Source organism: Neolamprologus brichardi, chromosome 1 (assembly GCF_056152115.1).
Source record: "Neolamprologus brichardi isolate AB-2024 chromosome 1, ASM5615211v1, whole genome shotgun sequence".
In the NCBI taxonomy this organism is placed as follows: domain Eukaryota; kingdom Metazoa; phylum Chordata; class Actinopteri; order Cichliformes; family Cichlidae; genus Neolamprologus; species Neolamprologus brichardi.
In genome coordinates, this window is record NC_142104.1 from 28,862,458 (window position 1) to 28,885,217 (window position 22,760).

General features: G+C 40.9%; 2 protein-coding genes across 3 annotated transcripts in view; one reads left to right on the forward strand and one right to left on the reverse strand.

The window, feature by feature from the left end:
* Positions 1-60: 60 nt before the first annotated feature.
* LOC102791325 (relaxin-3 receptor 1-like) lies at positions 61-1,313 on the reverse strand. The gene has a single exon (XM_006793959.2). The coding sequence runs from the start codon at positions 1,311-1,313 to the stop codon at positions 183-185; it is 1,131 nt and encodes a 376-aa protein (XP_006794022.2). The 3' UTR covers positions 61-182.
* A 1,168-nt stretch (positions 1,314-2,481) lies between these two features.
* Positions 2,482-22,760, forward strand: part of adamts7 (ADAM metallopeptidase with thrombospondin type 1 motif 7) — a 71,392-nt gene continuing 51,113 nt past the window's right edge. The window contains exons 1-4 of one of the 2 annotated variants that reach the window (XM_087840596.1): positions 2,482-2,906; positions 9,602-9,969; positions 16,815-16,998; positions 19,923-20,122. In XM_087840596.1, the coding sequence (XP_087696722.1) occupies positions 2,780-2,906; positions 9,602-9,969; positions 16,815-16,998; positions 19,923-20,122 (879 nt within the window). In that variant the 5' untranslated portion in view covers positions 2,482-2,779. The remainder of the gene's footprint in view (positions 2,907-9,601; positions 9,970-16,814; positions 16,999-19,922; positions 20,123-22,760) is intronic. The other variant, XM_087840597.1, reaches the window with a different exon arrangement.

Here is a 22,760-nt window from a genome sequence, read left to right on the forward strand (position 1 = left end):
AACACCACTCCGCGCCTTTCTGCGAAAAAGGCAAAAAAAAAAAAGCGCACACGGTGTGAATCTGCGATGCAACCCATCCAAACACTTAGACTGGGACCGATGCGAAAGCGTTTTACGCACGCGTAATGAAGACATCTACAGGTGGACCACAAAGCGTCGTCTTGTTTATCACGAGGCTACAGTTAACGAGTATACGGGAGGACTTTAGAGGCTGATAAACCCTTACGGTCTATGATGGACAGCGTGTACTCCGCATTGTCTATAATCTGGAGAGGCGTAGCTCCCTGGGCTTCTGCCTGTGTCAAGGAGCGCGTGGCGCAACCTTTCGTGGATGACGGAGTGGAGGCTTTCCAAAACAATCCGCTCAGCATCTTCCTGATCTCCGGCCTCATCAGGCAGTAAAGCACCGGGTTTAAGCAGCTGTTTGCGTGCGCCAAGCACACGGTGACCGGGAACACGTAGGTGTGTACCATGTAATACGACGTGTCCCAGTTTGCTGCGTTAAATTTGACCAACACGCCCCAGAAGGTGATGGCATGATTTGGCATCCAGCAGAAGAAGAAAGACAAAACTACTATAGCGACAGATTTGGTGACTCTAGATCTCCGTTTAGGGTTGCTGCTGTCCATGCTCCTCTGTCTGACGAAGCGCAGCAGCATCAGGTAGTTAACGGAGACAATGAGCATGGGGATAATGAAAGCGATCAAGATTTTCTGGATGTGATAGAGGGCGAGCCAGTCGTGTCCTTCGGGAAACTTGAGGAGACAGAGTTTTTCGCCAGCCACCACAGTCACAGTGGAGAAGACAGCTGTTGGAGCTGTGGCAACTGTCGCCGCCACCCACAGCACCGTGCACACCCACTTCACACACCGTGACCTCCTGTGCGCTTTTTTCTTTAGAGCCGAGGCGACGGCCAGGTAGCGGGTCACGCTCATGGCGGTGAGGAAAAACACGCTGGCGTACATGTTCATCACGGTGACCGAAAGGACGATCTTGCACATGGCGTCTCCGAACGGCCAGCTGAAGTCCAGCGCGGTGTCCACAGCCCAGAAGGGCAGAGTGAGAACAAACTGGAAGTCAGTCACTGCCAAGTTGATAATGAAAACATTAATAGTGGACCTCTTTCGACCTTGTCGTAACCTCATTAGAAAAAAGACGAGGAGGTTGCCCACTAAACCCACCGCGCAAACTACAGAGTACACAACCGATATGAGTATCCTCAGGATGGGGGTGCCATCCGCGCTCACGTCGATGTCTTCGAGCACTGAACTTCGGTTGAGCGCTCCGCTGTGGTTAAACATTTCCTCCATCATTAAATTTATAAAGCTTGACTCACAACATTTTCTTCTACGAGGCACCCCATGAAAAAAGCCTTAGCCTTTTATCTCCATTAGATGCAAATTCGTAGTCATAACACCTTTGAATGGCAGCTGGCCAGAAACCTGCTTTTATACAGGTGTGTCGCTCCTCTGCTGAGCCACGATTGGTCGAGTGAGACGTGACAGAAATGATTACGGTCCCGGCAGCTTTTAAGGAAGAACAGGTTAAATTTCTTGTTATAGTTTATCCGCCATGAAGCAATGTATTTGTCACAAGAATCGTGCGTAAATGCGCAAAATAGGAAAAGAAAATAAATGATGAGAATTACTTTTAATCCAGACAATTCAAATGATTACATCAATCAAGATGTAGATCTCGTCCTGCCTCTCTCACCCGGTACACCTGTTGATTTCTGTTCACGCGCTCCAACACGCCCCGTCTTTGCAAACACAATAAACCAAGATGAGCGTGCCTTTAAGAATTCCAACGTACTTCTTAAATGCTTTCATTATAATTAATATTAAATGAATACTATAGGTCAAAAATTATGGCCAACATGTAGAACTTTCGTAAGCTCAAGCAATAGTGTGACATTTTTCTTCCACTAGAGGGAGCGCTTACTTTGGAGAGGGATAATAACGGTCGAACATAGAGTTTGGTTACATCGTGTTCCACCTCCAAATAGGCATAATTCTTAATTGTTCCAGCTTAGCTTAAGGTGGTAAAACATTTGGGGATATAACTGATATAGATCTGGGTTTTCCAGATGTGTTTTAAAATCAGAAATCTCCCGAACTCGATGGTGTCAGTCGCTGTTTTGTTTTTTAAGACTTTACTCGGGCTTTTCCCACAGTTCCCACTGGGAAACGCTTGTTTTTTTTATGCTTTGAACCTCCGGTCAAAACGTACAGAACGCGACCCCCGATGCGTAGTCATTTGTCTTACTCCAAGTGAATGCAACAGTCTGGTCCTCATCTGACCCACTGAGAACCCGAATCACCCCAAGGAACTTCCAATTGGACTGCATCTCTGTATCCGATCTCTTGGAGTAGCATTCCCCTTTAAGCCCTCCAGCTCTCTCTTGAGCCCATTGTCTTAAGTCCACCCATCTGTGGGGGTGGCTCTGCGAAAGTTTTCACAGCAAAGTTTTAAGCTGTCACTGGCTGTCGGGAGGAGGCTGATGGAGGACAGGGGGACCAGCAACTTGTAAGCAAACATTTACACCGACATAAAACAAAACACACAAAAAAAGATGCAGCAAAAGCCCCCCCGCGGAGGCAAACAATGCTCAGGCCTGAAGTGAAGAAGTTTGTTGTTGCTGTCACAGCGTAAGTGCACGGGCGCAACAAAGCGAGAAACGCACCCAGCACAGATGGATTTGACCTATTTGAATTGACAGTCGACGCGGTGTCAGAAAGGCGTTAAATGTTTCGAAAATATAAGTTACCGTCCTGACAAAATGACCCGTTTGCACTGCGGGCTTCACGCTTTCGGACAAAGAGCGTCTTCCATTCACTTCTTCATCGCGGTCCTGGTGGTCCTGGAAAACTGCAAAACTTTGGGATTGGGATTATCACATGAACCAGGTTAGTGAGCCTGAAAACTAAAGTACTTTAAACATTTTCAGATTCAAACACATCGAATGCCACAACGCTCTCGTACACTGCCTGCTTTTGTTGTGCGCATTTGCTCTGTGAGTGAATCCAGCCACACTCCTCCCTGATGAGAAGCCAGCTGGAACTTTTGCTTACAAAGTTTGGGGACAGCCATAGCAATTATGCTCAAACGTTTATAACCAAGTGCGGTAGAGAGAGCTGTTTCTGAATGAATCATCAGAGGCTGAAGCCCGGGCCGCCCTTGTTGTAGTGCCCTTAATCAAAACGCAGAATCCCAGTGCAGTGCTGCTGCTGCTGTGTGACTGACACTGACCTCTGACTTCAGTAGTCAAGGGCAGGAAACAGAGTTTCACTTAGGGGAATAGACAGGATGCATTATTGTTATTCTCTTAATACACCCAGTTTCAACAGAAAGTGTATTGGCTGTTCCAGTGCATATCATCACATCAGAGGATTAAACCCCTCATGTCTGGTAGGAAGCACCCCCTGCCTTCACGTCATGCACTTTCATCCACTCAGACTTCCCGGGTTCTCCAGAGATTAGCCAAACAAACAGATCAAGAAGTGTGGGTGCACTCTGTCTCATCCTGTACAAATCAACTGTGTGCTAGCTACTGTTTGGCATTCTAGGCAAGGATGACTCACTGAGGGAGGGACCTGTCAGATAGTGATGTTTCAGGTGTTAAATGTTTGCACAGGAATTATCGATGTCTGCCTGAAACTGTTTCCCAAATTAGAAAAGCACTTTGATAAGCAAAGGGCTTCCGCTTGACAAAATGTTTAAAGACATTTTTTTTTATTCTTACCTACTTGTAAGACTAAAGAATAAAAAGTAAATTAACTGAACCTGATCAGTGTTGTTCATTTGTTTTAGCAAATCCTAGAAGACTCTTAAGGATCACTAGTTTTATCACAATCACTCCAATGAAAAAAACCTTATTTCTGAGGAATGTGATGGTTTCTGATCACCACGAATCCACAGTCCAATTCCTCAGGAGAGTAATTTGCTGGTTTGCTCATTCTAGATGAGAAAGACCTTTGTGAAGAGCTGCAGAAAATATTTGCTTAAAGAATATCGTCTTAAGGTCACAAGAAAATCTAAAAATCTTTTTGCTTCCTTAACAAAGGTAGGAATGGATATGCAGTCACTGCTTTCATGAAGAATGCCTTCCATGCCTTTGTTGTGCATTGTTAAGGCTACAAGAAGATATTTATATTTTCTTTTGACCTTAAGTAGAAGATAAGATATTTTTTAAGAAAGGTTTTTTTTTTTTTCTCCAGAAATCTCTTGCCATCAGTAATACACATAAATGAAAACCAGTCAAGCCCATTGCTTTAGGCAGCCATGTCTTTACACTAATTCAAATCAATCCAAGACTATTTGGCATTTGTTGCTGGTCAGACGTTCATAAATAAAAGCAAAAGTGCGAATCAAAGAAGTGCATAGCTGTAATACTCAGGCATGTGGTAAAGTGAGAAGTCGATAAAATAATCGTACGGTATTAAAGTGCCAATGGAAAGGTGAAAACTCCTCATTCAGTCAGACATTTCAAATATTTGTCCAAATCATCTATAAGTGCTGTATGCTTGAAAATATTTGTGCAGATAATCCTGTGCAGCGCAGACACGGTAAGAGCTCGAGTCAGCAAGGCTGTGTATAATCACTCCTTCATTTCCCTTGAATGAGATAAAGCCAATAATGATAGTGTGAGGGTTTGCACCTTTGTACTTTGAGTGCACAGAATAAGTGAAAGAATGTGAAACAGATAGTAGCTGTGATTTATTTTTTTTGACAGTGGTAATAATTATTATTTAATGTGTACAGTGTCCATCACATGGATAAAAACATCAATATTTAACAGTGTTGTTATCATTAAAATTCTTATCACTGGAAAAAAGTTATAATTGATTTATGACTTAGCTTTAGTGCAAATATACCATTAAAATTATTTTAATATTCAGCTTTTTAAACTCTTCTCATGCATTTTACACACGTCGGGTGAAAAAGAAGGTTTCAGGGGACTCTGTGCACTCTGTGAATAACTAAGTAGTGCTGCTTCTATAGGATTTAAGAGGGCAAGTAGCAGCCAAGCTATGCTAATCAAATGAAGCTGATTAAGTGATCATCAGCAAACATGAATACCTCTATAAAAGCAAAAGTTTTAGCAGTTTGCTAAATTCTCTCCAGGAGTGGACATCCTGACAAAGTCAAACAAAAATCAGACCTTGCAGGCGCCACATCTCAGATTGTACAGGCCTCCATTAGTGTGTTAAATGTTCACGTTTATGACAGTTCAGTGAGAAACAGACAAAACGAGTATGAGGTCTTTGAAAGGGTTGCAAGGAGACGGGAGACAGCACATCTTAGGTCTGCAAAGGTGCATCCTCACATGGCACAAGACTTCTGGAACGATGCTGTTTGGACAAACAAGATAAAGTGGAGATTTGGACCTAACGCACAGCGGCACACTTGGCGAAAACTAAGCTCAGCATATCAGCATGAATATGCACAGCACAGAAACAGCTTTAGTGAAGGTTACAAATGATCTTCTTATGGCCTCTGACAGTGGACTCATCTCTGTGCTTGTCCTTCTTGACCTTAGTGCAGCATTCGATACTGTTGACCATAATATCCTATTAGAGCGATTAGAACATGCTGTAGGTATTACAGATATTGCACTGCAGTGGTTTGTATCATATCTATCTAATAGACTCCAATTTGTGCATGTAAATGGAGAGTCCTCTTCACACACTGAGGTTAATTATGGAGTTCCACAGGGTTCAGTGCTAGGACCAATTCTGTTTACATTATACATGCTTCCCCTAGGCAGCATCATTAGAAGACATAGCATACATTTTCACTGCTATGCAGATGACACCCAGCTCTATCTGTCCATGAAGCCAGATAACACACACCAATTAGTTAAACTGCAGGAATGTCTTAAAGACATAAAGACTTGGATGGCCACTAACTTTCTGCTTCTTAACTCAGATAAAACTGAGGTCATTGTAATCTGCGCTGAAAAGCTTAGAAATATGGTATCTAACCAGATTCTTACTCTGGATGGCATTACCTTGGCCTCCAGTAACACTGTGAGGAACCTTGGAGTCATTTTTGACCAGGATATGTCCTTCAACGCACATACAGTGGGGCAAAAAAGTATTTAGTCAGCCACCGATTGTGCAAGTTCCCCCACTTAAAATGATGACAGAGGTCAGTAATTTGCACCAGAGGTACACTTCAACTGTGAGAGACAGAATGTGAAAAAAAAATCCATGAATTCACATGGTAGGATTTGTAAAGAATTTATTCGTAAATCAGGGTGGAAAATAAGTATTTGGTCAATAACAAAAATACAACTCAATACTTTGTAACATAACCTTTGTTGGCAATAACAGAGGTCAAACGTTTACTATAGGTCTTTACCAGGTTTGCACACACAGTAGCTGGTATTTTGGCCCATTCCTCCATGCAGATCTTCTCAAGAGCAGTGATGTTTTGGGGCTGTCGCCGAGCAACACGGACTTTCAACTCCCGCCACAGATTTTCTATGGGGTTGAGGTCTGGAGACTGGCTAGGCCACTCCAGGACTTTCAAATGCTTCTTACGGAGCCACTCCTTTGTTGCCCGGGCGGTGTGTTTTGGATCATTGTCATGTTGGAAGACCCAGCCTCGTTTCATCTTCAAAGTTCTCACTGATGGAAGGAGGTTTTGGCTCAAAATCTCACGATACTTGGCCCCATTCATTCTGTCCTTAACACGGATCAGTCGTCCTGTCCCCTTGGCAGAAAAACAGCCCCATAGCATGATGTTTCCACCCCCATGCTTCACAGTAGGTATGGTGTTCTTGGGATGCAACTCAGTATTCTTCTTCCTCCAAACACGACGAGTTGAGTTTATACCAAAAAGTTCTACTTTGGTTTCATCTGACCACATGACATTCTCCCAATCCTCTGCTGTATCATCCATGTGCTCTCTGGCAAACTTCAGACGGGCCTGGACATGCACTGGCTTCAGCAGCGGAACACGTCTGGCACTGCGGGATTTGATTCCCTGCCGTTGTAGTGTGTTACTGATGGTGACCTTTGTTACTTTGGTCCCAGCTCTCTGCAGGTCATTCACCAGGTCCCCCCGTGTGGTTCTGGGATCTTTGCTCACCGTTCTCATGATCATTTTGACCCCACGGGATGAGATCTTGCGTGGAGCCCCAGATCGAGGGAGATTATCAGTGGTCTTGTATGTCTTCCATTTTCTGATGATTGCTCCCACAGTTGATTTTTTCACACCAAGCTGCTTGCCTATTGTAGATTCACTCTTCCCAGTCTGGTGCAGGTCTACAATTCTTTTCCTGGTGTCCTTCAAAAGCTCTTTGGTCTTGGCCATGGCGGAGTTTGGAGTCTGACTGGTTGAGGCTGTGGACAGGTGTCTTTTATACAGATGATGAGGTCAAACAGGTGCCATTCATACAGGTAACGAGTGGGGGACAGAAAAGCTTCTTACAGAAGACGTTACAGGTCTGTGAGAGCCAGGGATTTTCCTTGTTTGAGGTGACCAAATACTTATTTTCCACCCTGATTTACGAATAAATTCTTTACAAATCCTACCATGTGAATTCATGGATTTTTTTTTCACATTCTGTCTCTCACAGTTGAAGTGTACCTCTGGTGCAAATTACTGACCTCTGTCATCATTTTAAGTGGGGGAACTTGCACAATCGGTGGCTGACTAAATACTTTTTTGCCCCACTGTATTAAACAAATATGTAAGACTGCGTTCTTCCATTTGCGCAACATCTCTAAAATTAGAAATATCCTGTCTCAGAGTGACGCTGAAAAACTAGTTCATGCATTTATTACTTCCAGGCTGGACTACTGCAATTCATTATTATCAGGATGTCCAAAAAACTCACTGAAAAGCCTTCAGTTAATCCAAAATGCTGCAGCAAGAGTACTGACAGGGACTAGAAAGAGAGAGCATATTTCTCCTGTTTTGGCTTCCCTTCATTGGCTTCCTGTTAAATCCAGAATTGAATTCAAAATCCTGCTCCTCACATACAAGGTCTTAAATAATCAGGCCCCATCTTATCTTAATGACCTTGTAGTACCATATCACCCTATTAGAGCACTTCGCTCCCGCTCTGCAGGCCTACTTGTTGTTCCTAGAGTATTTAAAAGTAGAATGGGAGGGAGAGCCTTCAGTTTTCAGGCCCCTCTTCTGTGGAACAAGCTTCCAGTTTGGATTCGGGAGACAGACACTATCTCTACTTTTAAGATTAGGCTTAAAACTTTCCTTTTTGCTAAAGCATATAGTTAGGGCTGGACCAGGTGACCCTGAATCCTCCCTTAGTTATGCTGCAATAGATGTAGGCTGCCGGGGGATTCCCATGATGCATTGAGTTTTTCCTTTCCAGTCACCTTTCTCACTCACTATGTGTTAATAGACCTCTCTGTATTGAATCATATCTGTTATTAATCTCTGTCTCTCTTCCACAGCATGTCTTTTATCCTGTCTTCCTTCTCTCACCCCAACCGGTCGCAGCAGATGGCCGCCCCTCCCTGAGCCTGGTTCTGCCGGAGGTTTCTTCCTGTTAAAAGGGAGTTTTTCCTTCCCACTGTCGCCAAAGTGCTTGCTCATAGGGGGTCATATGATTGTTGGGCTTTTCTCTGTATCTATGAAGCGCCTTGAGGTGACATTTGTTGTGATTTGGCGCTATATAAATAAAATTGAATTGAATTGAATTGAATTGAATTGAATTGAATTGAATTGAATTGAATACTTCATACCAACTGTGAAGCACGGTAGTGAAGGGGTGATGATTTGGGCTTGTTGTGTAACCACAAGTCGTGGCCATCTTGCATTCACTGAGTTAACCATGAGCTCCTCTGAGTATTTTAGAGTGAGAGCAACAGCTAAAGCATGTCACAAATTACGTCGTGAAGCAGGATAATTATCCAAAGCACAGCAGCAAATCTAAAACAGAATAGCTGAAAAAGCAAAGAAAATTAAGGTGGTGAAGTCCAGACCTCAACACAATAAATGCCTGCAAACCTTAATAAACTGAAGCAATGTTTTAAAGAAGCTACTGAATCATGTGGTGTACTTAGATTTTCACTGGACTGCATGGAGTCCTGTGAAAAACCCCTTTTTCATGTGACTGTATGTGGTGATAAGCATAGCAGCTGTGGGGGGTGTACTGTCAGTGGATACTAAACATACACAGTGATTACTGAGTATTGCAAACTAAAAGAAATAAACTGATTTAGCAAGATTTAGCTAGGTAAAATGAAATTGTATGGATAGAAATAAGATGGAAAAACTGCTCATCCTGCTTCTTGAGGCGCAGTCCTTATATTTTTTGTCACACTGCTCTCCGTGCATTGGACAAAGCTATTCCAGATCAGAGCAAATGATGGTTTGTGAAACTCAGTCTTCCAGCAACAATGCAAACTATTAAACATGAGAGTGAAGCGTCAAAGAATATATTTTTAAGAAGTACTGCATATATGTCAGTTATATTCAAAGATAAAGTGACAGATTAGCACATATGTGTGTGTTTAGAGTTTCCCAGGTTTTGTTTACAGCTTTGCAGCCACATGATTATTTAATTTCAATCCAGTTTCCTGCGATTTAATAACGAGTCTTCTTCCCATCACCGCTTTTACAGAAAGATTTCAGGATGACTTCCCTTTGTACGAGGTGGTTCACCCTACGAGAGTGGATGCCAAGGGTCACTTCCTGTCCAATTTCCTGTCTCACCATGCTCGCCGTTTACAGCGCAGGGAAGCCTCAGTGGAACCAGCAGGACTAGATCGCATCTTCTACCAGTTTTGGCACGGCGGCCACAACTTGCACTTCAACCTCACTCTGAATCCTCACCTGCTGGCTCCAGGCTTCATGACTGAGAGGAGGTTTGGTGGCCTGAAGGGGGCACGGATCAAACCTGCTGGATCCTCCCACTGTCATTTCTTGGGTGAAGTGTGGGATGATGCCATTGTGAAAGGGAGCGCAGCTATAAGTACTTGTGATGGCCTGGTGAGTGGATAAGCGAACTATTTAAAATTGTTTGAAAAGCATAAGCAGGCGAGGTGACCAGGCAGCTGTCATCAGAGCTGGGTGCAACAAGAAGTTATTTTCAAAACGGTGAAATTTCATCTTCACTTAAGAGTCATTTAAACAGCAACATGGTGTGATTTTTTTATTTTTTATTTTTTCCCAGAAAAGTTCAGTCCATATATATTTTGACAGTGACACAAGTTTTGTTTTGTTTTTAACCTGTTTATGAAGCACATTCCTATTATAGTTATATAATGGAAATGGACATAATGTGTAGACTCTCAGTTTTAATTTGAGGGCATTCGTATTCAAATTGGATGCAGGGTTTAAAGGTTTTAGCTCCTTAAGATGTGCCACTCTCTTTTAAAGGTGACCAAAAGTAATTGGACAATTGTCTCAAAGGCTATTTTATGTTATTATCAGTTAAGTAGATAAAAGGCCTGGCACTGATTTGAGGTGTGGTGCTTAAATTTGGGAGATTTTGCTTTGAATGGACAACATGTGGTCAAAGAAGCTCTCCATGCAGGTGAAACAAGCCATCCAATCCAAGCCATCCAAAATCTACAGTTTGGTACATACTGAGAAAGAAAGCACTGGTGAACTCAGCAATTCAAAAAGACCTGGACGTCCACGGCAGAAAACAGCGGTGGATGATTGCAGAATCATTTCCATGGTGAAGAGAAACCCCTTCACAACAGCCAGCCAAGTGAGGGAGTCTCTCCAGGAAGTAGGCATTATTAAAGTCTACAATAAAGAGACGACTACATGAAAGTAAATACAGAGGGTTCAAAGGTGCAAACCACTCGTAAGCCTCAAGAATAGAAAGGCTAGATTGGACTTTGATTGATAAATAAATAAATAAAAAGCACCTACAAAAGCCAGCACAGTTCTGAAAAAAACATTGTTTGGGCAGATGAAGCCAAGATCAACCTTTACCAGAATGATGGCATCTGTTAAACATAGTATGATGGCTTGGGCGTGCATGGCTGCCTGTGGCACGGGGACACGTGTGTTAATTGATGATGTGACACAGGACAGAAGCAGTCGAATGAATTCTGAGGTGTTCAGAGACATAGCGTCCACTCAAATCCAGCTAAATGCAGTTAAATTGGTTGGGCGGCGTTTCATAATACAGATGGACAGTGACCGAAAACATACAGCCAAAGCAAACCAGCTGTTTATTAAAGCAAGTGGAATATTCTTGAATGGCCAAGTCAGCCACCTGATCTTAAGCCAACTAAATTTGCATTTCACTTGTTGAAGACTAAACTTTGCACAGAAAGCCCCACAAACAAACAGCAGCTGAAAGCCGCTGCAGCGAAGGCCTGGCAGAGCATTAAAAAGGAGGACCTTTCAGACTTGAAAGCTAATTGTGCTTATCAGCCTAGAAGACACTTTGAAACAGCTCCACATTTATACACAACGAGTGGATATAAAGAGACTCAGCCATATATAAAATATATAGATGTATATTGGTTGTAACATTTTGTAGAGATTTGCATTGCACACATAATAAGGATGCAGCATTTCCCTGATTTGCAGACGTTCTCGTGGGAGCGTATTCCATCAGACGGAAAATTGTGCCTGATGCACTTCCTTTTATAGCAGGGTTTAAACTTGAGTATTGCGAGTAATGGAGCCCGCCTTTATATTTTGTACTAAACGTATATTGAACTTCCATTTTTGTCCCTTTGTCGCCACAGAAGTGTCACTCTCATGAGTGCATTTTTTAAAATCACGGAGCAATCCTGCAGTCCGCATCCTGCTCTGTCTGAGTTTGTTCAAAATTAGGCCAGTGATTTATGCTCTCCACTGTGTCTGTAACAGATGTGCGCTCATAAAAGAGAGATTATTTAGACCACAAGTGGATACGGTGGGCATGATTTGCATTCAGACCACTTAGATCCTTGACACTGCATTATCACAATGCTGCAGTCGTATTTCTCCAAATTAGATCTGGACCAGGGCTTTCAAAAGGTACTTACTCACCACCTCTCTTTCCTCTGTCTGAAATTTCCAAATGGAGATATTATTCACATCGATCACAATAATAAATAATCACAACATAGATCACTATTTCACGTTTATTATAATATGCTCCAAACCGTTCTTCATTTTGATTTGTAGTTTTAGAAAGAGAGCACTTTTTTCAGAGATTAGCTAGAAGCTGTTTAGCCCTGTGCCTGAGTGAGTGTGTAAACTGCAGTGCAACTTTTGAAACAAAAGTCAGGTCTCAAAAGCGAAGCGTTACTCTCTTGTAATGCTGACAGGCTGATGACTAACAGTTGTGTATAAAAAATCATTCAGCATCAGGTTATCAGGTTTCTCAGTTCCTCAGACGAGCCTGTCTGACACCAGTTATCATGTTCAAAGTCACTTAAAGCAGCGGTCCCCAACTCCCGGGCCTTGGACCGGTACCGGTCCGTAAGTCGTTTGGTACCGGGCTGCAAAAGTTGAGGCTCAGGTGTGAAATGTATGGTTTTCAGGGTTTTTATCGGTTTTCAGCGTTATTTTCTCTCGGTTTTCCTTGGTCTCTTCACGTGTGTTATGAATAAATCTTCTTTTTTTCGGTACCGGTACTAGTTTTATTTTGTTGTATTTATCCGCGACACCTTAAAGGCCGGTCCGTGAAAATATTGTCGGGCATAAACCAGTCCGTGGCGCAATAAAGGTTGGAGACCGCTGACTTAAAGGGCATTTTTTTATGGTTCCGATGCTTAACAGGCTGTCCTGACCATGTCTGCATGCCTAAAGGCATTAACAAGTAGTCGAATAGGTGCACCTCATGAAGTGGTCAATGATCAATGATGATAATCTCTATTTAGCAGAATTCCCACGCATATGTAAACTCACTTTGGTTTAAATATTCAAGTGTAATTGATAGAGATGCCCTCTAAGGTCACATGGATGAAGTTCATTATGTTCTCTTGCTGAACATGACACAACAAGAATTTGTGTGATAGTAAAAGCCACAAATGCTGTCTTATTGTTCAGATGATTGTGTGTGTGTGTGTGTGTGTGTGTGTGTGTGTGTGTGTGTGTGTGTGTGTGTGTGTGTGTGTGTGTGTGTGTCCTGTATAGCTGAAGTTGTTCAGCTCAGGGCTGAATTACAATAAAATTAGAAAAATTTTCCTCCCAGAAGACAGGTTCCTCTTAAAAAGCAATCATGTTCTCTTGCTTCTAATCTTCCTCCACATCTTTATTTACTGTCGGGACTGCATATTTTACAATGCAGTGCTTTGCAGCACTAGTATCAGTCAAAGGTTAGGTATGTGGTATAATAACATTTAATTAGTGTAGAAAAAAACTAAATAAATTATTTTATTTAATAATTGGTGGTAGACTCTTTACTGACATTTGTTTTTTTTTAAGTCAGAAACACATCAGCAGACATATGGTATCCACATTGCTGGTGTTTTGCCAGCGCTCTGCCTCGCTCCTTGCACGATTTGGGCTATTTGCCTGTCTGATTTACATCAAGTAAAACACACGATCAGCTGGATTACGATCATCCTTCCGCTGGTTCTTGAAAGACTTCTTGATTGCATTTTAGTCCAGAAATTGTACAGCTGACTTGAAATGCTCTTAAATGTCCCAGTGAAATTAACTTTCTTTGAGAAAAGCAAAAGAGTGTGATGGTATATATTCAAACACTTTTATTTCCTGATGGTTCCCTGTAGATAAAGAAACTAATTTCCATACAGTAAGTAAAAATGAAAGTTTTATTTCTTGGGTAACTCACATACATAACTGTGTCTTTTTCAAGACTTCAGCATGTTGATCAAAACATAAAACAAAGTAAAAAGGTTTTTGCAGACAACCACAGACCATATATAAAAGACTGACACAGCCAAAGTGACGTCACACATTAGTTTGTGAAATCCTGTTTGAAACCAGATGTCACATCTGGTGATTCTGAGTGAAAAAACTTGAGCGACACTCCACACTCGCACGATAGCGACTTGACATTTATAAGGTTGGCCTGCCCTAAAGTATGCCCTGTTTATCGTTCTTTCCAAAACTAATGCATCCATGTTGTAATGAGTGAAACTTTAGACCAACAACTGAAGCCATAATTTAATTAGGAAAGTGTTTACTGGGGTTTTCTCATAGACTTTTATACAACTGGACTTCTTTTTCACAACATGAGGAGCTGCCCACTGCTGGCACTCACAAGAAAGAATGCAGGTTCAAAGTACTGATCTTTAGCACACCGTCTATGCAGGTAACTAATTATTGTGGTGCAAAGCAGCAAGTCAACTTCTGCCAGCACCTCAGCTTGGTTCACTTGCCAGAGCTCAGCCTGTCTGCTTTTGGTAAAACACAGACAGTGATGAGATTAAGAGTATTTTGAATATTGAAGGCACTTATTAGGACAGTTTGCTTTATAAGAACAAAGGATATTGATGAAAGTAAAACATGTTTCCAATGTGATCCTTTTTTCGTTTTTCAAAGCTGGCTGATATTACAGATGAAGAAACTTTGATAGAAAATTCAGTTACACATCTTTAACGTTGATAGAGTCGATTTTACGTGCGTCATCTTCTTTGACTGTCTGCAGATTATTCTTCACTTTCAAATCTGAAGTGCTGCACAAAAGAGCATCTTGCAAAGGAGTCCCATAAGTCCTCATGTTTTAGATCACAGCCAGAAACCTGTAGTTTCAGGACGGTTTCTTCCTGTGGTTGTGACTCTATCATGTTGACAGACTGCAACACTTCCCAAATGACTCACAACTTCAGATCAACAAGCCTCCCTTTCTTACTGAAATATATTACATAGTTATATGTTAACTATGTGTGTAAGTTTCCCTCCCAAATACGAAATCACAAAAGATTATTCCAACCACAATATTTATATTTCCCAGCATGACTATTGTTCTTGCATCCGTGCATTTCCTTGAAGCTGGAGAAAGAGCCTCCCACACTTAACATAGTACACAAGACAAATAACACCAACTGAGTCAGAGAGAAAGAAAAGGAGCTGGGCCGAAGTTGTAGATCAGCTTCCATACGCACCTCCACCGTGGTCAGGCTAAAACAGCTTAAATGGTATGCAGGTATTTGAAAATTGTGCAGATTTCCAAATGAAACTCGGTTACAATAGAAATACTTTAATGACTGGATTTCATTTCACCCCTGATTTACTGCATTGGTCCAGTGAGCACTGAAATTGTTATCCAGTGAGCTGTGATTGCATTTACTAAGACAAGAGACAGATTAAAACAAGAACATGTTAGATGTTTTTAATTTCCTTCGGGATTAATAAAGTATTCTGATTCTGATTAACTGACGTGTTTAATGGCTTATTTTACATTTCAAATGTTACATTTGAAGGTTCTGTGTTATTTACTCAACCTGTTACCTGAGTCAGTACACTTGATTCTAAATTGGAATGATGCAGCATTTTGGGAAATGTCAGCACCAACCAACAGCCAACCTTTAAAGCCAGTATATCTTTGATATTGTATTTTTTTTTTGGAGATGGGATGAAAACTATTTTTGCTGCTCAGCTTTTAGTGTGTGGACTTCGGATATAACGGCCAGCCCTCCTGCCTGAGCTTCACTTGGACACTGTGTAAGATGAAAAAGGGATTAACTGGAGCAGAGGGTGGATAAGAATGAAATATAAGACAGCGATGGTCAACAGGGGGCCTAGGGGAATTTGGTTTTGGCCTAGTGCCTGCCTGATTTACTATGCAGTTGCTTAAAAGACATTTGATCTTTCCCCCGGCCCAGTCGTACGACAGAAAAATTATGACTTGGGGCTGTTTTTGCTGTTTCAGTGGGAGCTTACTCGATGTGTTTTCACGTGCTTGTGCATTTTTATTCACTAGTCTTCAGTACTGTATGTAATGTTTATATATATTAATAATAATATTTGTATTTAATAATATTAAATATTTACAGTTTTAGAAAGTACCACTTAGCGCGTTTATTCAGGTTGTATTTTCTTAACTGCTTGTTCAGTTCAGGGTTGTGCCAGGCTGGAGCCTCTCAGCTGTTAGTGGGTCAGAGGTGGAGTATACTCTGGGGCCAGTTTGCCTTTAAAATTGCAAATGCATAATTTTACTACCATAAAAATTATGGACTTGGATTGAACACTTGCAGCACATAAAGTAACAGACTGTATAGTTAAAGAGTGCTGCTTGGCCAACCTGCAGCCCAGATTTTGTTCCCACTGCAAACATTTGATACATTATGAAATGGGGGAAAAATAGACAAAGAAGGTGTGGAGTAGCTGGAACAAGAAAAAGAATAATTCAATTTCTAGAGAACTAGATCAGCTGATCTCAGTTTCCAAACACCTGGCATGGTAAAAAGAAATCCTCTTGTTGCAACATTTTGTTTTTTTTAAAGATGTTGCTGGCTACATGTAGATTTTAAATACTCTGCAAACAGAGTGTCTCCACTTTTTTGTAATTCTCCAATCAAAATACTCAAAAGCGGACATCTTCAGTTGTTTATGGTGTAAGATGATGTAAGTTTATTAAAGTAAGATCATTAAATATGGCACCGTGAGAGAAAACGCCTTATTGCAGAGCATAATATATAAAAATGCTTCTGATCAATTTTCATGTCAAAAACGTGGATTAACTTACTAATTAATGTTGTATGCAGTTGTGTGATGTCTTGCCTACCCATTACATACTGTATCTTTGACAACAGAAGATCAAATCAAGAGCAATGTTTTGTTTAAAAGTGCCTTTGAAGAATTCATTTTTTTTTTCTGTTTCTCAACATTTCAGCAGTTCGCTCTTTGGCAACAGTTAAAATAGTTTAAAGAGATTTGAAGAACTGACTTACAGCTCTTTGTTTCTTTAGACGGGACTCTTCAAGTTGTCTGATGAAGAGTTCTTTATTCAGCCTCTGGAGACATCAAGTGATGAAACATCAGCACCACAGGCCCATGCCATCTACAAACGGCATGTGTCTCCTCCCTCCTGGAGCCCAGTCATACAGCCCATCTCAGGGAAACGACCTTTCAACGGTACCTGTGGAATCAAAGGTAAATCGTGCACATTTACTTACATTAGCAAAGAAGGCACAGCATAGAAATTATACCTTTTTTTTTTAAACAGGAAGTCAAACTAACGATTTGTAGTACAAACAGATGCACCAGAAAGTTAATGGTGTTCATCTGGATCCAGATGAACACCATTAACTTTCCGGTGCTTCCTTCCCTGAATGATTGAGCATTCATGGAAACACGTAAACGGATGCATTACCGAAATATTTTTTTCTGTAGTTAAGGCAAAGCTAATATCTGTTAATATCTTAAAAATGAGTGTGACAGGGTGTGGGTTGTGGCTCAGCTGCAGGGAAGGCGAGGAGCAGTGGGCTCAGAGTGTGGTGCCAGGGGAGCCTGACCCACGCAGCTGACCTCCATCATCTTATCATGTCTCCCCCATTCGAGTAGGTCGCTGTGTGTGGCGTGCAGCAGGAGGAGGCAGTTTGAAAACTAAATGATCAATGTTCGTACTGTAAAGACAACATTTGTGGCTAAAATGTAAGCCCTCATACTGCGTCAGTACATTATTTTTTTCTTGCAAATACAGAAACCGCAAAATACCAACAGCTCCCAGTGTGATTAAGGTCAGGGTGATGTGCCAGTTTTTGTTTTCTTGTAGCAGCAGTGGAGATAAGTACTATATTTGCATATCTTAAGGCCTTAAATCTCTTTACTTGTTCAATGAAAATGCTTAATTTAAAAGTCAAAATACTGATAACTCATTAGCTACTAAACACTGAATGATGAGAATGAAGATTATAAGTAATCTCTTGTCTTTCATTTGTCTCCTGGTAATAATCTGCCGAGGTTAGAAGAATAAAGCCACTGAAATGCAGACGTTTGTAAACCAGCTGCTTAAAATTCTGAGTTGAATTAATTGGGCCTGGAAAAAAAATAGATGTCCCAGAGGATTTGAGGTTTTGCTTTCAGAATCAGCTTAACAACAAAATATCAAATATACAACTATAACTAAGTTGTACTTAGGCACAACTTAGTTATAGTTGTGCCTAAATACTACTTTAAACACTACTTTAAACACCAATCAAGCTCAGTTTTTTGTATTTGGAAAGATGTATTATTAGCTTATTACTTGCTTTGAAATACATGAACTTCATTGCATCTTCCAAATTGCAAAGTAAATTACTTGTTTTGATTTCTAAAGAATGATAGCACAGACGCATTTTCAAGGACAAAGAAGCTTGTTTATGGTTTTAATTGATTAAATACACATTTAGCATTTGTATTGTTATTTTTTTCAGCTTGCTGAACAGACTGATGAGGTCTGAACGTTGATTTAAGCAGTTTCTGTAATATCAGAATTTTCAAATCATTAAGCGCGTCCCCTCTAGGCCTGTGTTTAAAGTGTGCACTTAATCACTGTATCGCTATATGTCAGCCAATCCTAGAGATTTTTCTTTCTGTGTGGCTGTGGTTCATAAACTGGGAGGGTGTGTGAACCACAAATATGAACTGAGAGTAACTTGAATGAAGATGATTTATGTAGGGGGAAATGCCTTATTATTTCACCAAGCCTTCAACTTAGTTTCGTTGCTTACCTTATGACGGTTATATGTACATTTATATACATATAACCATGATAGGGTCATGTTTTGAATTGAAGACTTTTTTAGCTTCTTGGTTTGAGAACAACTGCTCAAGCCATTTTCAGCTGCTTACTTGTTCAAAGAGCTCACTACAGCAGATTGTTCCCTATTTGGCACATTTTGATGTTTGATGCAAACAAAGGATTTGTGTCCTCTTGAAATCAGGACTAAGAGTCTTTCGCTTGTTGGGTCTTCCTTGATGTCATGATCTTCGTTCAGCATCTGACAGCAGACTCATCTCTATCCAACTCATCTAGATGTCGTTGGGGACAGCACCATCACTCACCTTTTCTCAATCAATATGTGATTATACACCACTTTGCATTTAATCACTAGCTGTTATTAATCTCTGGCGCTCTTCCATAACATGTCTTTTGTTCTGTCTCCCTGCCCTCACCCCCTACCAGTCACAGGGAGGGGGGGGGGAGTGCTTGGTCATAGCCGGTCATCCGATTGTTGAGGTTTTCTCTGTATTGTTGTAGGGTCTTTGTAGGGTCTTTATCTTTATTTATAAGTGCCTTGAGATGACTGTTGTCGTGATTTGCTGCTTTATAAAAAAACTGAATTGAATTGGCTAATGCGTAAACTGCTACATTACATTTTACATACTCCAGGCTTCACTGCACCCTTAGATCAGACTTTTTTTTTTGGCTTTCGCAGCACAAAATCCTAACCATTGCATCCATGTCAGTTTAAACTGATTGATAAATAACACTACAGAATGATCTGAGTCACCCTGTAAGCCTTAGTATCATTAGGAGTGGTCTGTGAACTGAGGTGTATCCAGTAATTCTCATTAATTTCTGAAGCTGATATTTCAGCTTCATCATAGCCACAGTAATGTGTGTGTGTCTGCTGTTGGTCTGCCCACTGTGCTTCCTGTCCCAGAGTACGTAAATGTTAAAGTTTTTGACAATATAATAAGGAGGATGAAACATTGACTTTTTTGCAGCTGACAAACAGAGTGGCCTTTATTGTGCAAACAAACAACTCGTGACCTTTTCTCTGAGCTCGCTTCACTTGTGTTCATTTGTATGCTGTGTTTGTCATCCGTATGTCTGTGTGTGCTTGGAGGTTGCTGCCCAAGTGCTAAGCATTTTCCTAGTATGCATGTGTATATCTATTATATGTGTTTTTGTCTAATCCAATAAAGACATGATCAGAAAATACTCAGAAAGATCAGCTAGAGATTACTGAAGAGGATGACCAAGGGCAAAGATTTGTTTAACACCACTGTGTACTACATGTGACAAGTCATTTTGTTGTTGTGTGTCAGTGTGAAAGATTTTAATATCTATTTATATTTCCCTTCTGCAGATTATCATCAAAGCTTTAAAGACATTGAGAGACAGCGGGAGCGTTGGGAGCGCAGGCAGCAGAGAAGGAGGAGAAGAATTCGTCAACGCTCTGTCAGCAAAGAGAAATGGGTGGAAACGCTGGTGGTGGCTGACCCCAAAATGGTGGACTATCATGGGAGCAAAGCTGTGGAAAGCTACATACTTGCTGTCATGAATATTGTAAGTATTCAATATTAACAGTACTATTACGTTACAAGTCAGTCACTATTATCAGGTGACTGACTTGGCTATTGGATAATAGACCATTCACTTGCCTTGAGAGGCTCTTGGTGGGAGTGAGAAGGAGGATCCAACCGCGGACACGGAAGGAAACCAAACTGGGTTTAAACAAAAAGCGAGGCGTTTATTACAGCAGGTTAGACATGACTACAAAAATAAAGCAAAAGGCGAACAGCAGGGTTGAAAACTAAACTAAAAACTAAACTGTGGTAACTATGAACAGGCATGAACATGATTCTGACCAGGAATGTGCAAGAAACTATGATGAAGAAACAAGAACATGAAACATGAACACAACCTGAGCAGAATCATGAAGTACATGAAACTTGATGTGATGTGGAGGGAAGGAAAACAGACGACCTGACAAAGACTGAATGAAAACACACAGACTAAATACACACAGGAGGTGATCAGGGCAAGTGGAAACACATGGGGAAACAGCTGACCGGAATAAACATAATGACGCCACAGGGGAAGAAAAACTAAACACATTAAACACGGACACACCAGACTTTTCAAAATAAAACATGGACAGGTGTAGACATGAAAACACCAGCCGGACAATTAGAACACGCAGAGACAAACACACAGACATAACTGAAAGTAAAACACTGAGAAAAGACTCATAACTAGGGAGACATAGAAGAACCTAAACTAGACTTAAAACTCAAGGCAAACTGATAATAATACTAGAACTTAACATCCTTTCAATCACAAATACAAACATAAGAAATCACAAATACAAACATAAGAAATCACAAATACAAACATAAGAAATCACAAATACAAACATAAGAAATCACAAATACAAACATAAGAAATTACAAATACAAAAATAAACTCAAAATCTGTGTCACAGACAGTCCCTGACTCTTGGGTATCTTTGGCAGCTTACTTCTATGTCATTATCCATTTCCACTGTAAAGCAACACCTCATCATATTTGGCTGAATCTAAAAAGAGAAACTCTTGCCTCTAAATAATTCATCCTGCTTCTTCCTTCAGCAGTCACGTCATCAATAAAAACTATTGACTCTGTTTCACTGGTTCCATTGATTGTAGGCTTTGCTAATGATACACCTTTCTCTTTGAGAGTGTTCCTGCCTTGGCTAGACGTTGTGAAGGGATTTTCTTAATCAGAGACTGAAGTATTCGATCATGTGGTCTTTCAGGTCTTTTGGTGTTGCTGAGCTGGTTGACACGTTCACTCCTTTTTTCCTCAAAAGATTTCTCACTCTAATACAGTTACTTTGTCTTCTTCACTTGTGTTTACATCTTTTTGGACCTCCTATGGAGAGTTCCAGTGATAAGTTACCAAATACTAGGACTGGGCAATATGACCCAAAATTCATATCTCGATATTCTTTGGCTGAATCGTGCAGTCAAAATGTAAACTAAAAGACGCTGAGCATAGTAACAAAGACAGATTTCGCAGCTGCTCTGTTCTCAAGTTCTACTGCATGACTGACAGCCTTAAGTTTGAAATCCGCTTCGTAACTTTGTCTCTTAACAGGTGCCATTTGTGGTCCTTATAATATTACACAGTACGGTAATATTACGTTGAAGCACAGTACGTATCACTCCGCAAGGCTTCTGACTACCGTAGCCGTAATGCTCTGACAATCCATCAAGCGGTGCAGCTTTGTAGCTTACAAAACTCGTCCTAAAACATTTTTTGACAAATTGCTGAGCGCCGTGTACCACATAAAATCGGTTCGCGGTCAGTTAGCAAAACCAGAATTCATACAAAAGGCGCACTGTCGATTTTTGAGAAACTGAAAGGATTTTAGGTCGTGCAGCCCCCGTAAGTGAAGCTGCATGGCGCCAACGGGTTAGCGCGGTTAGCTCATTAACGCGTTGAAGCCGTCCAGCCCCACGAACGGGGCGATCTGCGGTAACTCGTTAACAGAGATTTGCCGCGTTAATGTAGTTATGGCGTTAACATCATTTTAATTAAATTAACGCTACCAGCACTAAAATAGTAATCTCCAAATGTTTTCTTTTTACCGACCAGATCCTCTTTGATAGCTGCCTTTTCCATCTTGTCGTTGCCTGCAAGCGATGGGGGAGGGGGAGTTGTGTTCAGTGAAGGAGAGGCGAGGCAGAGTAACATTGCGTAGAGACAAAAGTGGACAAAAGAGAGGCAAACTTGCGGCTCCGCAAGTATAATTATAATGTAACATATACTGTATCAATATAAACGGTATTGTCACATCTCATATCTCGTAAAAAAATATATCGATATATTTAAAAACTCAATATATCGCCCAGTCCTACCAAATACTGCTTGTCAATAAATCGACCAATTCATTTTGTACCTCTGAAAATGGGGGACTATCTATAAAAATATGTAAGTAGGGAGGACGCAACTAGGCCATTTTATCTCACCCAAAGGGGGATTTGTGTCTCCAGGGAATGTGTTAACCGCTACACTGTGGAGGCACTATTGGACAAATGTTTTGATAGATTTAAACTAATATTAGCACATAGAGGAATAGTTTTAGAATTTATTTTAATGTAGAGTTGAAGGATGAATATCTGGCGCATTTTGATTGAAAATTTTCAGATTTTCTTTAAAG

Bases quoted from the DNA above. Each gene is read 5' to 3' on its own strand.
- LOC102791325 (XM_006793959.2), bottom strand. From the start codon at position 1,313: ATGATGGAGGAAATGTTTAACCACAGCGGAGCGCTCAACCGAAGTTCA.